Genomic DNA, 18048 nt, shown 5'->3' on the forward strand with positions numbered 1-18048 from the left:
TTTGCTCCCCTGTGTACAGAGCAACTTTTGCTGAGGAATGGGAGCATCCTGAGGGTTAACTGACCTAATTTCATCTGTGCTGCTTTTGTCTTTCTAACCTCAGAAGGCAGAGACCCTGGACTTAAAAGTATATAAAAAGATTCTAATTTATACAGGGGAAAAAATTAGCCTTCCCTTGAAAAAGGGGACTAATTAATCTTCTAAATTAGCAAAAGGGTGGAGTTACAAGCAGCAAGTGTGGCACCTACTTGGATATTCCACAGCATCCTTTTTCTTTTTGGCCTAGTTCTTGGTAGGAAGGCAAGCTCCTGGGTGGAGTTACAGCTCCCATCAGAGTGTCCTGTTTGGAGACATTGACAAGCCAGTGCTGTCCTTGTCAGCTGTGAATTCAGCCTGGCTGTCAGGGATGAGAGAGGTGCCAGTTCTTGGTGTCACCTCCTTGCTCCTTGCGTGGCCCACCTGTGATGGGCAGGGAAGCCTGGCTCTGCTGGCAGCTGGGAAAGCCACCAGCTCCTGGCTGAGCGTGACATCGAGTCTCCTGCCATGCCAAGGGGTGTAGCAATGTACCTGGACAACGGAGACTGCAGTGTGCACCAGCCATCCTGCTTGTAAATGCTCTAATCAGAATCTCCTCAGGGTCCTCTGGAATTCATCAAGGTTACTAAGACATAAACTGTGCTAAAATATGAAAGAAGCTGAGAAACCGAATTCCAAGAGCATAAGAAATAGATAACAGAGAGCTATGAGCCACCTGGACTGTAACCAACCACATATTCTGAAAGGTGCTTGCAAAATGCACGGACAAGACAAGGCACCAATAAGAAATGTGTGATCAGCATGTGCAGTAGTGGCAGAATCTATAAATAAGTGTATACTGTAAACAATAAGTGGCTTCTGCTTAAAATCATCTGCTTAAAATCTGCTTAAATATTGGTCAGTGGTCCAGGGGTTCTGAATTTCCCACTTCTCATCAGCAGCTGGCTCAGGAGGTTCCACAAGGAGCTGCTCCTCCAGAGAAGGCAGGCACCCCAGGAAAGATGATTTTTGGGGTGGCTCTTGGGGAAAAGCCCAGTGTATTTGGGATTAGGCACTAGGACACCACAGCTTGCAGCCTCTTTGGCCACAAGCCTGTTGAGCCTGGCATTTTTTCCAGGTGGAGATGAAGGGTTTTGCTGGGTGCTCAGAGAACTCTGCTCTCCACCTGTAATTTTTTGTCAGAACTTTCATTCCTCTTTATTGCTGTTTTTCTAATTTTTCTCTGGGCTTCTAATGATGGTGATTATGCCAAATGCAGCACATTTCATGTACTGTGGAAATGACTTTCAGACCCAACTCTCAGGGCTTAAAGGACCATTAAAAACCTTGCTTTTCAGAGCTAAGCTTTGGTGTTCTCCCCACTCTATTTCCAGTCCTGCGTTAAGCTGTAAAGTAGTAAAATTGCTGACTTGATTATGTTGCATTAATTAATTATCTCTATAGCAACATGCACTGATGTCATAAATATGGGAATTCAGCAGTGCAGCTGGATGGAAGAGGAGCTAATGGATAAATGGGGAGAAAGCTGTTTTTTTTTTTTTTATCTCTGCAGTAGTTAAGTAAACAGATTACTAATAAAGTAATATTTTGCAGTTTCTCTTTTGCTGCCCCATTTCCCTTCTGCATTGCATAGTCCTGTGTGCTCCTCCTGGAGGAGTTTTCCAAGCTGCAGGTCCCACACTCAGCCTGCTCAAAGCCCTGGGTTATGTCCTGCTTGCTTTTATAGTGACCTGGAAATGTGGAAATTGAGGCATCAGGACTTCTCCTTGCAGGAGAAATCCCTCTGCCTTCAGCAAAGCCATCCTGCTCGGGATGGTTCTCTGTGGGGGAGGGAAGGCTGTGGGTCTCAAGAAGGAAATACAGATAATTTTGGCATTGTGAGGTGGAGGGGGTGACACAGTGCGAGACAGGAGATGTCAAGAGGCAGAGGAGATGGAAAAAGTGGATTTTGGCTCTGAGAAAACTGGGATTCTCCTCTCTGCTTAATGTGGGTACAAGTAGTTGTTACTTGTCTGGCTGTTAGGAGCTGGGTTATCTCTGGAAGTCCTGGCTGGGCCACAGGCTCTCTCCTATGTTGGCTCTCAGATTAAAGGCAGGAGAGAGGTGTCTACACCTGTCTACAGACAGTGCTTGTGCAGTGGGGCTCAGACAGGGACTCTCTCCCTGGAGTTTGCAGCAGATGTGGTGTCCTAAGAATTCAGCAGGAATAGCTTGTGATGACAACTACAAAATCAGGCTGGGAAGAGGAATAATCAGTTCTTTCAAAGGAAGAAATATGATCAGAAGAGTCCATAATTGCACTGTAGGTATAAAGCTTCACAGAGGTGCATTTGTTACTCATTTTTGCTGTCAGTCCATCCCCTGAATAATTTTGTTTTGCTGTTTGTTTGCCACCATCAGCCGTGAAGCTGATCAGTCCTTACCAGTTCAGCACAATGCTGGAGGAGTAAAGGCGCTCTGGGGTGAATAATTTATTCAGTTAATCTATTTTGATTTCTGTCATTTGACAGAAAGTCCCAGGCAGGGTCTGTGTGGAGGAGGCTCGGAATGCAGCGCTGCTATTTATACAGCACCCCATCTCTGGGAAGAGCTGTGGGGATGTGCTTGGCGGGGTGAAGAGCTTGTGCTCTCAGAGCACTTTGGGATGGCAGACACTCCTGAGTTTTCAGCAGGAAACGACTTGGGCACGTTGGCTTAGTTTTGCACTGCAGTGGAGCAGGGAAAATTCACAGTGAGGGTGTGATGGGCACTGCCAGGTGAGCCCTGGGAGGTGCCGAGGGTGAAAACCCTTCTGTGGAGCAGCCTGGATCATGTGCTGTCAGACTAAGCTCTCTTCTGACCCAGAGATGGGGCAACTGAGAGGCATTTTAAAAACTTTTATTCCGTTTTCAATCTCATGTGAAGGGTGAGACAATATAGATGTTATAATTCACACCATCACAATCAGAAGCCACCTATTTCCTAATTACAACACACTATAAGCATTTCCTGGCCTATCAGCTTTTGCTGTGCCACTCAGCATCTGCTGGGAAAACAAGGCCCCAAATATTGCTGGCCTGCTCTGCATTTAATTGGCTGCCACAGCAAGTCAGGGAAGGTTTAATTCGGAGTGCAGGACACTGCACAAACATCAGGTGATAAATCACCCCTCTCTGCCTGGAATATGTGCAGGAAGGGTTAAGTTGTAAAACAACCTGCCCTTTTCTACGTAAATGAAAAAAACTTGTTAATGTGGTAATATTTTGATTTCCGCTGAAAAGTGTTTATTTTGGTAGCTTGTACAAAATTTCAGCTATTCTAAAACCCTGAGATTTCACAGGCGAGCTTTCATGTTCCCAGCAGAGAAGGAGGTGCGATACTCAAAGAGTCTCTCTTCTTATTTCAGCACTGCACTTGCCAGCCAAATTTTCAAAAGAGCCCAGTTTGCTGACATAAATGGGGTTGCTGATGTGCCGAAGGAGAGGGAAGTGCTGGAGAACATATTCCTCCCTGGGTCCAAGTCTCTCCCATCTTATCTTTCCCTTCCATATGCTTCCTCTGTAATGAGAGGAATTATTTATCATTAAAGTGATATATAATTTAAAAATTAAAGTTAATGAATGCTTAAATTAATTTACTGACAAAAACAAATGTCTGTCCTTCAGATCCTATAATTTTAATTGGAGTGGGCTACGGCTTAATTAACATGTATTGATTGTAGTCCTGAGTGCATCTATAGGTGGGTGGACTGTGTTGGGAGAAATCCTCCTCAGAGATGAAGATTTGCTGATAACATTCTGAATAATTGTCTTGTGAAGAGACAGAAGCCTTTGCTGTTTTCTCTTCAGAAAGCTTTAAATAAAAGGTATTGTTTATAATTAAGGCAAAAATTTGGCATGGCCGCTTTATAGATGGGAAGAGAATTCTGCTGCAAAAATATTAATGAATTGACTTATTAATTAGGTGCATGAAGAAGACAGAAAATGGGAGGAGAGCTGGAGCAAATAAAGAAGTGGATGCTACTGGAAACTTTTTGGGGGATAAAAAGGTAGGCTTCATTTTTGTGTTTACTCCCTACACTCTTTCCCCTGGGCAGCTGTCTCCAGTTCCATGGTGGGGATAAGGAGTGTGACAGCAGGGAATGTTTTTTTAGGAATGTGAGGGCCACTTGCTTTGGGCCAGTTAGAGGAGAAAACATCCCAAGGTCCCTCCAGCTGCAGATGTTCTGGGAGCCTGTGGAGCTGGGGATGGGCACTGCAAGCAGGAGCCCAGGGTGTGAGGAGAAAAGGAGTCAATCCTCACTCCCTGGCACAAAACCCTCTGCCTGATGCTGAAAACCTTTTTCTTGACTGCTCCAGGCAGCAAAGGACCTGAATCCATCTCTTTAAAGAGACCTCTGTATTCTCTGGTGTTAATATTTTATGTTTTATGAATGACCAGAATGAAAGATGTGCCACATATCTCCTTGCAGCTTCAGCCCACAAACTGCCTGAGCTCCTCTCAAGGATTCAAGAGCGAGGTACCCCCAAGGAGCCTCCTGGCCCTCTGGGGCAGGTTTGGGTGTCTGCAAGGCTGAAAACAGGAAAGCATTTGTTTTCTCTGGACAGAACAAGAAGAAACAGCCTCAGGCTGCCCCAGGGCAGGTTCATCTTGGACATCAGGAAGAATTTATTCGCAGAAAAAGTTGTTGGGCATTGGAAAAGGCTGCCCAGGGAGGTGATGGAGTTGTCACCCCTGGAATTGTTTAAGATGTGGCATTCAGTGCTCTGGTGTGGTTGTAAGGTGGTGATTGATCTAAGGTTGGAGTCAATGATCTTGAAGGCCTTTTCCAACCTAAATAGTTTTGTGATTCTCTAATTCTATGATTCTCTCAGCCTTGGGTTTGAGACGTTTTTCCTTCCGTAGCACAAACTACTCCTTCTTCAAAAAGACACTTTTTAAATTTAATTGTATGCATGCAGAGAAAACAACCAGTCCTCTAGACTTGACTCACAGCAAAATGTTTATAAATTCAGACCCAGGTTGCAGAGATGAAGAGTGAAACAGAAGAGGGGATTTTGTGAGGCCCCGTGTTACCTGGGTGGAAGAGCTTCACAGCTGCCTCCCGTCACCACTCTCTGCACAGGGGATGGGAAGGGGACCAGTGGTGGTGATTTGGGGAGCCCCTCACCCCCTTTTCTGCTCTCAAGCCCAACTGGCAGCTCAATGTGCTCTTTCTTAGAATCACAGAATCCTTTGGTTTGGAAAAGAATTCTGAGATCATTGAGTCCAGCCTTTAACCCAGCATGGCCAAGGCCACCACTAAACTGTGTCCCTAAGCGCCACATCTACACCTTTTTTAAACACTTCCAAGGATGGTGATTCCAACACTTCCCTGGGCAGCCTGTTCCAGTGTCTGACCACCCTTTCAGTGAAGAATTTTTTCCTAATATCCAACATAAACATCCCCTGGTGCACCTTGAAGTAATTTCCTCTACCCTGTTGTTTTTTTCCTGGGAGAAGAGCCTGACCCTCACCTGGCTACAACCTAACTGAAGTTTTCCTTTTGGCCTCCATGCCCTAGAGGAGGAGGATTTTGATTCATCCAGTGGGGCTGTGCAAGTGGAAACTCCTCTTCCAACTTGTCAAGCCCATCCCTTGTGCTGTCCCTTTTTATTAATGCAGTGCACAGACAATGCCTTCCTAGAGACCTTTTTTTCCCCCCCTCCAATATATTGAATAAATTTTACATCAGGAAGGAAAGTAACTTGCAATAATGAACCATCAGTGGGTATTTAAGATTGCTTTAATGGGTCACATTGATGTAATCTCCACTTTTCCCTGGGAAGATCATACTGGGCCATAACCTCAATTCATATTTATGTCAGAAGAAAGTATATGGTGGAGATGGCTCAGAAAGAGCTTTTCCCTGCTAACCAGTCAGACACAAATGTACAGATCTGCCAGAAATGTGCTGGGATTTGAAGGGAGACAGGGAAATATTGGATGTTCAGGGCATTTCTCTCTTGCCTGGAAAAATTCCTGAAAAACTGGTTTCTCACCCCAGGATGTGACCCAAGAGGGTGTGTGCTCGTGGGACCAGAAATGTGCCAGGTTGAGAGACTTTTGAATTACTCTTAGGAACACTTTTTTAATCTTTTCCATGTGGGCATGAGAGGTGTCTGTAGTTTGCCTGGCTAAAAAAAAAAATCAGGAGGGAAAGAGAAATAGAAAGAGCTATATAAATAAAAGCAATGGAGGTGTAAGTATATAAATATATATACATAATATAAATATATTTACATATGATATCAGTAATGTTTGACCTTTCAGTCATGTCCTTATGCCGGTTATTCCTTATTGGTCAGACCCTTCTGAAGGCCAAAAGCCAGCCCAGCCTTGGGGTATCAGGGACATTTGGGTTGTCTATAAAATAAAATAAAGGATGAAAATTGCATTTGAGGCCATTCCTCTTGGCCAGAAGCAGCAGCTCTGTCTTGATCCAGTGCTGTAGGAAGATGAGATAAAGTTGCAAGTTCACTCGGTCAGGATGGATGAGGGTGCAATGGAAATAACACAAATTCCCGGAGCTGTCTCGGCGAGGAAGGGACAAACATGACTAATGCTGCCTGAATGATTTGCACAAAAGGATTTCTTGGACAAACTTTGCCTTTCTGGAGATAAACTGTCAGAGGGCACAGCGCAAGTTTTCTGATGTGTTCATGAGTCAGAATTATTTAATGAGGGAATGGAGCAGCCCTCCCCCAGGCCTTGGAGTCGGGTTACCCAGGGGAGCAACACCAGCTCTTGTTCTTGAGGTCACCCCAAGCTCTCCCAGGTAAAATCACTCCTTAGTTTGTATTTTTTGGACCATGGGGAGCAGTGCCATGAGGTGGGAAACCTGACTGCAAAGAGGGTTTCAGTGATGCAAGCGTCCAAGTGGTGACGCCGGTGCTCAGTTTCTAGAAATGCTTCCAGTTGTTCTCATCTAAAAAAAAATGAAGTGTGGCTACACTTTATATTTTTCTTTTTTTTTTTTTTTTTTTGGGGGGGGTATGCCATCTAATTTTATTGTTCATCTGTCAACATTTTTGATGCACCTGTGAGAAGAATAATTTATTCAGCCATTTCATCAGTGCCATTATCTCTATCAGAAAGCCAATAACTAAAAATTAGTGGTGTAGCACACACATAGACTAAAGAATGAGACTTTCTTCCTTTCCTTCTTTCTCTTTTCTTTTTATTTTAAAGCATTCTTTTGTTGAAAAATAGCATTTCAGGTCAGCTGAAATTATTTGTGTTGAACTCAACAAAAAAGATGACAACAGAAAGTAGCAATTTGAAAAAAATCAAACCATATTTTTGTGCATTTTTGAAATTAGATGTTTTTACTTTTGTTTTTTGAAGTGATGTTTGGAGCCAAAATGAAACGAATGTTAACTTTAAAAATATGCTCTTTGGAGCTTCCCCATTGAATCTTTCCCCCTCACGCCCAAATATTTTCTCCTTGCTTTAAATATTTTTTAGGAAGAAACAGTTTTTCTTGAGCTGGCTCAGGATCGTCCCATACCCTGCCCAAAAGAAGTAAATCCACATGGTTATGAACTGGTTGAAGCCCCAATGAACAAAAGAAGCAAAGCTGCCAAGCACTCGACACTTTCATTCTGGCAAATATTTCCTTTTTTCATTTGTTCTGCTGTGGGAAAATGCTCCTGGCATGTGTAACCATGAGAGTGGATTTAAATCTCTCTGGCTTCTCCCCTTCCAGGTGGGTCAGACCATCTCCCCTGAGCCAGGGATGGACCTGCAGAGCCATGGGGAAGGTCCAGCTGGTCTGGACAGCTCCTCCCATCTCAGGCCTCCATCTCTCTGCTCCCAGGCAGCTGCTGGAGCTGTGTCCATCCTCAGGGATGTGGGATGTGCCTGTGAAGCGTGACTTGGGTTTTCCCTGCTCTGAAAATAGAGAACAAACCACCTGTGCAGTCCAGGAGAAACAGGAAGGGAAGTGACATCGGAGCAGTCCCCAGGCTGTCCCCCTATGCCTGAAATAACTCCTGTAGCACAGCAGAGCCTGCGGGTGTCTTGGGTGCCTTTGGGCATCCAAGGGACACCAAAAAACTGAAGTAACTCCTGTAGCACAGCAGAGCCTGCAGGTGTCTTGGGTGCCTTTGGGCATCCAAGGGACACCGAAACACTGGATGTTGCTGGAGGAAGAGCATCTGGAGGGGCAGTGACACATGGCCTGAGCTGCAAGATGGGGTCCCAGCAACCTGGACTTTTTTTGTGCTCCTGCTGGGAGCCTCCTCCTTGCTCACTGCACAGCAATAGCTCCCTTTAGCCTGTCCCAGGAGCAGCAAAAAGGCTCAGGCTTGTGTGGAAATGGAAGAATGAAGTGAGAGTTCATTTTTCCTCACTTTCCCAACCAGGAGATTCATGAGGTGGCTGGGTGAGTTTAAGGATACCTGCAGTCTTTTCATCATATTGATGTCTGGATGGATTGTGTGGCTTGGAATAAGGTTAAGGCTTTAATTAAATCAGGGCTGCACTCTCTGCAACAGTTCCCTGCTGCTTTAGGGAATCATTCCCAGCCTCTTCAGACCTTGTGTAGTGGGATGATCCTGGCTGGATGCCATGTGCCCAAAAAAGCTGCTCCTTCACTCCCCTCCTTGGCTGGACAGGGGAGAGAAAATTCAGTGGAAGGCTTGAGACCAGGACAGGGAAGGATCACTCAGGAATTACTGTCATGGGCAAAAGCGCTCAACTTGGAGAAATGAATTTCATTTATTGCCAGTAAAATTGGAGTAGTGTAATGAGAAATAAACCCAAATCTTCAAACACCTTCCCCCTGACCCCTCCCTTCTAGTCAGGCTTAGTTTCACTCCTGAATTTTCTCCCTGCTCCTGCCCAGCAGTGCCGGGGCTGTGAAATGGGGCTGTGGTCATTTTATCACACATTTACTGTCTCTGCCTCTTCTTCCTCCTCATCCTTCCCCGGCTGCAAGAGGGGTCCTTCGCTTGGGAAGGAAATATTTGAAATATTCCAAAGTGAGTCCTGCCCACAGGCTGCAGTGGGGAGGACTCACAGTGGAATATCTGCTTCTCCTCTCTCACTGGGGCTCCAGCACAGGCATCCCTCGGGATCACAGCCTCCTCCAGCATCCCCTTCCTCCACAGACTGCAGGTGGATCCCTGCTCCAACCTGGGCTTCCAGGGGCTGCAGGGGACACTTTGCCTCACCGTGGGCTGCACCAGCTCTGTTGGACCCACGAGAAGCTTCTGGTAGCTTCACAGAAGCCATCCTGTAGCCCCCCACTACCCAAACCTGGCTATGCCAGCCCAATGCACCTCGACTCATTACTTGGTTATAATTTCTCAGCCTAAAACAAGCTCTGGAGACCTTTTATTTTAGAGATTAAAGTTCTAGCATAAACAAACTCATATGCACGTTGTTTTTGCACAGGAGATGTTTTTAGTATCATATTTAATGTTCCAAACAAAGCCATTGCTTCTGGTGTTTTGCAGCCTGGATGCCTTTGAAAGGGTAGATATGGACCTTGTTTGATGTTGAGCTATTTGAGGCTTTTTATTTGCATTTTGTGGCTCTTATCTTGTAGACAAAGACTCCTTTCTGTGTCTGTAGATCAGGATGTCACCCACAAAGCTCTGTGGAAATGGGAGATGCCTCCAGAGGTGCAAGACAAGTTCAGGGGCAAATGGAAATGAGAGATATAGAACATTTGCACTTTGAGGTGTGGCTCATCCTAGCAGAGACTGGAAGTAACTTGTGTTTTTTCCATGGACTTTTGATTTTTTTTTTAAACCAATCCCAGACTGGCAGAGGGGGGAGGTGAATTTGCTGGAAAATTGCAACGCCTCCCCAAAATTCAATAGCTACCCCTGGGTGCTTGGCTTCTGGACATGGCCACTCTGCTGGGGGCCAGGGAAACAAATGCACACCTTCAGCTCTTCATCAGAGGGCAGGGAGAAGAGGAAGGGAGCAGTGCAGAGATGTTTTTCACTTGTTGGGTCAGGTGATGGTTGTGATGGATGATGAGCATCCTGCAGGTCAGGATGTCAGGGGAGGGCTCTCAGCCTCTTGCAGGCTCCCCACGATGTGAGACATTGAAAAGCTTGTGTCTGATGAGCTTAGGAGCTGGTGGCCAGTGCCTGCTGAAGAGAAAACCCAGCAGGAGTTGTGGGAGGCTCTGAGGGTGCTGCTGCACCAGCCTTGTGCCACCACACAGTATCGTGGGCAGCCCTGGGTGGCCCCTCAAAGTCAAAACCCCCTTCCAAAGCCATCCCAGATGGTTCAGTGCTGATTTGTGGGCTCTGCCTTTGGCATCCAGAGCAGCATCTCAAATGGGAGGGTGCAGGGATGAATCACCAGCTGCTGCTGTTGTGTGAGCAAGTTGTTCTAATGCACTTATCTCTTGTTTCTGTAAAGGTTATAAAAGTAAATAATCTTGCTCTAACACAGTGTCCTTGCAGTCCCTGCGTAGTTCCATGGATAACTCTTCCTAAGGCTGACTCGTGGTGATTAATACTCTACAGAGGGAAATTATTTTCTTTAAAAGGGAGCAGAGAAGTAAAGCTTGAAGATGCCTGTTTCCTTCATGCCCCCTGTGCTTCAGGCTGATTAGCTTTTGTTTCCTCCTCCAGCATGAGGGAACTGGTGAAATGTGCTCCCTCCTGCCTTGCAGAGTTGATCCCTGGCACTGTGAGGATTAGCAAGCGCCCAAAAGCATCAGGAGGTGACTTTTCTCTGCCATAAGACCCCTCCTCACAGGCCTGGGCTGCCCTAGGGAGCTGACAGCACCCTGTGGACCAGGGGAGCAGAATCAAGCTTCTTTCTGTATGCTGGAGAGGGGCTGGAGACGGAATGTGGGCTGGGCAGGGGAGGCTGAAGTGTCTCACCCCTCCCTTCCTGGCACTTGTGCTGTGTTGAGTTCACACTGATGCTGATCCTGTCTCTGTAATGGGTTTTTAGCACTCCTCAGAGACCTGCCCAGAGCTACAGCTAAGGACTGGGAGAGCACTGGGAAGCAGACTGGTACTGCCCAAGGCTTCCCTGAACAGTGTGGCAGGGTGCCAAGCACATGTAACCCAGCAGCCAGGCTTGCACCTGTGGGAAACAATGAGATTAATGAAAACTGGTCCTTTTCCCTTTATATTCTCAGTATTGCACCCCTCTCCATCCATCCCACATGCTTGAACTCTCTTGCCTGGGATTACAGTTCTGCGTTCCCTCATTTCCCAGCAATGTTTTGTCTTTGTGGAGCTCAAAGGTTGCCCTGAGCTATCCAGCTCTATGTGCTCCCCACAGACGTGGCTTCTCCAAAACTTTCCACTTAGTGCTCAAAACTCTTTTGACCTTTGAAAGCTTTGGCTTGGGAGGGAAATTCTTCTACTCCAGGAAGGGATGCTGCAAAATAAATCCCACCACAGGCAAGGGAGAGGCATCTAATCTTCCTGCTCCCTAGATTTAGCTGTGCCATTAGCCTGGACCCTACACATAAAGCTAATTTTATAATTTGTAAACGTAGCTGAGTGGGTTTTATAGAGGAATGTCGGGAAGTGATGAAATACCTTCAATAGATTTATAAAGAAGTTTAATGCATAAAGCTCTCTCCCCCCTTCTGCCCCCCTCCTTCTGTCTTGGAGTTGCACACAACAGAAAACATGGCCGTGGGAAGGGCTTTGTGGCCAGCACTCAAGCCTTTAATTTTGCTTTTACAAGACAGTTTTATAACATCAAGAAGAATGGAAAAGCTGCAAGGCATGCACACTCAAGACGCCTGCTCCTGGAAAGTTCTGGATGGGTTCCAGGCAATGTTTGGTGGCAATGAAAGATGAGGGTCTTGGAAAGAAGAGAAAATAATTAGCCAAGCCCTCATCCTGCAATATTCTTGTTTCTGTGAGCTGGGAATGCCATTGGAGTATGGGAAGGACAGAAAAAATATGTTCCTGCAACATCACGTGTCTGAGGGTGAGTTCTGATTGCAGCTTCTTCTGTTCCACCCCACTGAATTTTCCTGGTGTAATGAAAATGAGCCATCCCATGATCTGCAAGGCTCAAAAAGCTGATTTTTACTGGTGCTTGGGCTCTGTGTGGAGTTCCTGTGTGATTTCTCCTGGTAGGAATTCCTCTAAATTGTAAAATGTTTCCTGCTTTCCCTGGGGAGGATAACACTTGTGGTGCCCAGTGGGTACCACTGAGAATCTCCTCTGGGCTTGGTGGTTTTTTGCTGGGTTTTTTTGCTGGAGTAAAAATGGGCTGACAGGTTTGGAGCTGATTAGTGAAGGCAAGGAGAGATGGCTGTTGTGACCATGTGTTCCTTGTTTTCCTCAGGAAACCAGGCCAGCAAGTGGGCTGTGTCACCAAACCTCCACAACACAAGCCTCAAACAGCCTCATATGGAGGTTTTGCAGTGTCAGAAAAAGGGTTTTGGACCCAGAGATCTGAATTAGCAGGATAACTGATAATCAGCTGATAATCAGCATGCACAGAGCAGCCTTATTATACCCAGCAGCAGCCCTGTGCCCCCCTCTGTGTCACCCAAGGGCTGAGCAAACCCAGGGCCAGCATCCTTCCATGGGTCTTCCTGAGAATGATCAGAAGATCTGGAGGAGAAGGCTCCTCCCAGGCCAGTTTGTCCAGCTCTGGCTCAGCAGCTTTGCAGATTAATCTCTGCTTTAAGACCTTATGCACATGAGAAGTATTGGAGGGAGGAAGGATCACCAGGATGTATTTTTCCACTCCATCTCTTTGGTTTTCTTGGTTTTTATGTTCCTAGTTGTGTTTTCTTTTAACGATTTGCAGTTTGGACTCTTTCCTGATTTTTCTTTTCTTTTTTATTGGTATCTTTTTTTTCCCCCCTCTCTCTCTATTGAACGCTGAGGGAAAAGGAGAGTGCTTTACTCCTGCCTACTTAAATCTTTGGCTGAGTTGTGCAGAAAAACAGTCACACTTACTGCAGCTCCCAAAGCCTTCAAATCATCAGGGGAGAGGGGAGGGGGGAGCTGCAGAGGGAAGAAAATCATTTGTATAGGCGTAGAGTGAAGAATCACCTTCCTTTAAGCTCGTGATCTGTCTCTGTTCCTACAGATTGCTGTCTCTGATCTTTTTTTCTCTGCCCAATATCTCCTTTCTATTATCTTTCCTCTGCCTTTGCTGTGATGTGTCTGTGGTGTGTCCCTTTTTGCTGGGATGTCTTGCTCCCAGGAGAGTTTGAATAAGAATGCTGGGACTTGAAGATCCAGGTTATTGACAAGAAATCATTACTAAAACCTTTTAATGCCTCTTCTGTAATTGATACAGGGATGGGAAGGGGGGATTTTCCTGTAGACACAGATTTTTTTTTTTCCCCCTCCAAATGTCTTTAAAAGCCCTGAGTGTGGTGTCCTCCAGCCACTTCCTAATGGGTTAAAGCATCCTGGTGCCAGATGCTTTGGGGTCTGTAAATATTGTCCTGTTTGCAGATGGATGCACTTGCAGGGAAGCAGATGGAGCCTGAAATACTGAGCAGCAGAAGACCCCAGAGTGCTTGCTCTCAGCTGAGCATCATCCTACATGTAATTTTGGGGTCCTCTTTTAAGCTACCAAGATGTTTGCTTGCCCTTGCACAGCTCTTGTGCCCCTATTGCCCCAAGTTATGCTGGGGAGAGAGAACAAGAGGGGCTGAGTGGGGCTGAAAACACCCAAACCTCTTACCTCGGCCACTGGGGGCAAAAATAGCCAGGCTGGGATGAGGGCACGGGTTCGTGCCCACAAGAGGGGAGGGATGAGGGTCCAGCAGGGTGAGACTTGGCAAAATCCCCATTTCCTCTGCCAAGACTATCTCCTGACCATCTCCCTTGGCTGTTTTGTATTTCTTTTCCCTTTTTTGCTGGCATCTGTTGCTAGGAGATAGAAAGCACAGTCCTTTTTGAAGCATCTTCAGCTGCCTTCTACCTTCCCGGAGAGCTTCAGCTTTGTTCAGTGTCCCTGCTCCTTTCCTTCTCTTGGACTCATCCTTTTCAACTTTCTCCCCTCACCTTCACACAGGGTCAGGAAGGATTTGCCACGTCCGTGCTTGTTTCAAACACGGTTGTGAGCCTGCTCCCCAAATCCTCTTGCTTTAACTAGCTCAGGATTCAGCATCAAAAACCTGCCTGAGAACTTAACTCCTGTTCCAGGTGTTCCTCCCCAGGGATGGAGGAGTCAGGTCTAAGGGAAAGAAGCCCCTCTGGGATGTGTGCAACTCCTTCTGCATGCAGATATGCCCAGGCAGCTCCCTCCATCTCCCAAGGACTTTGCCCTTGAGATGTGCAATAGCTTCTCACCCCTCTGCAGGCATTTCTCTGCTCTGTGGGCTTTGTTTTGGCCTCAACTTCCCATGAAAACTTGCTGGTTTAGGAGTTTCCCTTACACAGTTAAAATAAAAAGGGAGGGGAAGGATGCTGCAGAGGTGCAGGTGAGAACAAGGACGAGAAGTGGGTCAAGGCATTGGCCCCTGTTTTGGGCTCTAAATCACTCTGTGTGCCTTTAAAAAAAAAAAGAAACCAAAATCAAACAAAATGCATGAAAAAAGAGAAACCTGTTCTTAGTCTTACAGCTTATTCCCAGAACTGCAGGCACGAAGCAGGTGGGCACTGAGGGCAGCAAAATGTTTAGTGAGCACTGAGCGGGGAAGTGACATTTTCCAGCTTGCCTAAGGATGCAAGAAAAATGCATCCGTGTCTGCAGCAGCCCCATGAGCTGGTGCTGACCTATTTATGTGCCCAATTATGCACACAGGCAGATGCCCCCTTCCCACCTTGGAGCAAGGGGCTGAGCCAGGACAAAAAATTGCCAGCGTGGAGTTTTTGCCTGAGAACCACCCCCCCCCCAGATCCTGGGATGTCAGCAGAGGGCTCGGCAGCAGCTCAGGGCACTGGAGTGATGTGTTTAGATGAGATCTTGTTTATTTTCCTTTGAAGTGAGGGATGCAGCTGGTTTGGAGGGAGCAGTGAAAAATCCAGCCAGTCTTTCCATCTCTGCATCCATTAATGCTCACTGAACCAGGGGCTCCCCCACCACGGTGCCTCTGGTACCCCTCCAGTGCTCTCTCCTCCTCCTTCCCACCCTGATTTACCATTTCCCATATTTCACTTCTGTTATGGCCAGTGGCAGTGATAGCTTCACACATTCATCACGCTGTGGGTATCACAGTGTCATGGTAGGTGCTTTTGTTTGAGTTCCAAAAACCTTAAACCACCTTAAACCACCAGGCCCCAGACTGTTGTTAACCTGCCTTGACAACTGAGACTGCAGGAGGATTTTCCATGGGAAGTGGTGAAGTTTTAGTGATTTCTTACTCATCCCCTTTGCAGCCTCACTGTAAGATTAGAGTTCAGCATTATGGGCATTGAATTGGGAGTGATAACAATATGGAAATGAGAACTAAGGATCGATCTCAAGAGCTAAACTGAGCTTTGTGAGTTAGAAAGAAACTTTTTCTGGGAACTTTTTTACTTGGGTCAGGCTGTGCAAGCATAAACTCAGGAAGGTTGGAGGCTTCATCATCAAGAATTCCTTTTCCTCTACCACACCTGGGCAGCATCAACTGTTTGAACCTTAATTCCACCTGTGGGAAGAGGAGAGATCCCTGAAGGAGGGACAAAAATAAAAAATAATTTGTTCTGGAAGAAAGGGCTCATCCTGCCTGGCTCCCCAGCTGTGGTGCAACACATAACCCTTGTCAAAAGCGTGACACCTCCTCCTGCCTGCTGTCACTAATTGCTCACATTGAGCTGGAACAAGACAAATCCCACACCCTGGGATGCTGCCACCCTTCCACCCCACTTTCCTGCTCTGGATAAAGAGGGAAATAAGTCATGCTGCCCTGGGGCTGGCTATCCATCTCCTTCCTCAGCAGTGGCCAGGGGAAGCCTGGCCAGCCCTCTCCCCTGTGAGCTGCTTGCAGGAGAAGGGGACAGGTTATAGGAATTGCCACACTGCAATTAAAAGTTATTTTTCCATGCAGGATGCTTTTCAATTGCTCTCTTGATATTAATGATCTTAAAAAATCTGGCTCTAAATCTGCCTGTTTCTACCTTAGAGAGCCTGTTGCAAGACCTTCTTGAGTCCTCTGCATTGGGCACTTCTCTCTTTGAGCAGAAACTCAGAAAATCCCCAACAACCCAGAGGTGTAAAATCACAAATGAAGTGAGGTGTGTTGGAGGATTCCAGCCATTTGCCTAATTTTTCTCACCCAGTTTCTGCAATCCCCTGTGGAGATGCTTGAAAAGGACATATTTCCTCTTCTCTTTCCTTGCTAATTTTGTCTTTCTGACAAATGGCTGATGTGTTGGTTGAGTTTCTAACGCTGCTGGAAGTGGTTGTGGCTTTTGTGTTTTCCAGCCAGCACCATCATTTCCACAAAGAAATGAGAGTGAGAGGCTGTGGCTGACTGTTCCTCTGGCTCTATTGCACCCCACCACAATTTGTTTTCCTACAAATAACACCTTCCTATTTTACATCTTGACAGCAGCTTTCCTTATTTATTGAAAAGCTGGGGATTTTTGGAGGATATTTCCATTTTTCTCTGTTATTTCTCATGGTCGCGCTACAGCAAATTGGTCTCCAGCTGCACCTTTTCTTCTCCCTTTTGGCTGGAGGGAGCCTGCCTTGCTTGCTGGGTGATCAAAAAGCATCCCAGGAAATGGTCTGCAAGGAGCAGTTTGGGGATACACTGTGGAAACAGTGCCTTGCTCAGCAGGGATGTGGTGGCACATGGAGACAATCCCCTGTTCCTCTGCTCTGTCACGCGGGGTCCTGGAGGAGAGGGCTGTCTCCTGCAGGAGAGGCCATGGAAACAGTGTTGTATCCCTTCCCCTCTGCTTTTCGTGGTGCCAGGGACAGCTTTTGCTGGTTGATGTCTCGTTTCTTTGTGGAAATGATGGTGCTGGCTGGAAAACACAAAAGTCACGACCACTTCCAGCAGCATTAGAAACTCAACCAACACATCAGCCATTTGTCAGGATGACAAAACTAGCAAGGAAAGAGAAGGGGAAATATGTCCTTTTCAAGCACCTCCGTGGGGTGGAGGAGACTGACATGGAGGATGAGAAGTTTGGGATTCTGTGTGGAATTGTTGATAGCTGGTCTGGGTCTCTGGTGAGAAAGGGACAGAAGGTGCTTACACAAATCTGGGAACAGTTTTTGCTGGGATAACAAACATTATCAGATGGGCTGAAAAGCAGACCTGCTCTTCAGCAGAGTCCTGTTTGAACTGTCAGCCTTTACCAGCTTCAAAGACAGCCTTCTGTGTTTCTGCCAACATCCTGAGTCTCTGTGCCTCTGCTTTTCTTAAGATGTCATACCAAGACACAAACCCCCTCATGGAAAGAACATGGCAATTCCCTCACGGCCAGGTTTGAACTGTACCCTGGGTGAATCACAGAACCAGTAAGGTTGGATAGGTCCTCAAAGATCATCCTCAGGCTGTAATTATTAATCTGTCCCCTTTTCACTTGTATTGAAGGAAATGCCATCTTCTAGCTAGAAAATGAGAAATGAAAGGGGCACGAAAGATCTGAAGTTATTGGCATTGTTTGACGTGTATCTAAATACAAAAGAATTATAGAATAGGCTGAGTTGGAAGGGAGCCACAAGGATCAGCAAAGTCCAACTTCTGACCCTGCACAGGATCACTCCATGTTGCCATATTTTGCCACATTTTTGTGGTCTTCAGTTGTTAGGAAGTCCATGGGTTAGACTTCTTCCCCAGTGCTCAGGGAAACAGCAATATTTACATCCCATGGTGTTCTCTTTTCCCGGGAAAAGCAGGAGTGAAAACTCCTGTTGTCATCCCCTCTGCTGGCCACAGATCTCTCCTTTTGCAATATGAGCTGCTGTCTCGCACCAAATAGGATAATATTTAATCCCAGGGACATCGTATGGTTTCCCAAAGTGCTGTAGCATAATTGGAAAAAGAAGAACGAGTCCGGGATCACAGTGAGACAACTCAGCCGAAATGTAAACTGAACACATTGCAAACACTCTGGGACCTGCTCGTGCTCCACAGCACTATTT

The 18048-nt window shown here is 46.4% G+C and overlaps 1 protein-coding gene across 4 annotated transcripts in view; it reads left to right on the plus strand.

Moving 5' to 3' along the window:
* Positions 1 to 18048, plus strand: part of LOC144246640 (uncharacterized) — a 222033-nt gene that overhangs the window by 35731 nt on the left and 168254 nt on the right. For all 4 annotated transcript variants that reach the window (XM_085583766.1, XM_085583764.1, XM_085583767.1 and 1 more), the window contains one exon: positions 3979 to 4063. In XM_085583766.1, the coding sequence (XP_085439892.1) occupies positions 3983 to 4063 (81 nt within the window). In that variant the 5' untranslated portion in view covers positions 3979 to 3982. The remainder of the gene's footprint in view (positions 1 to 3978; positions 4064 to 18048) is intronic.

This window comes from Lonchura striata, chromosome 6 (genome assembly GCF_050655825.1).
Source record: "Lonchura striata isolate lonStrDom1 chromosome 6, ASM5065582v1, whole genome shotgun sequence".
Lineage (NCBI taxonomy): Eukaryota > Metazoa > Chordata > Aves > Passeriformes > Estrildidae > Lonchura > Lonchura striata.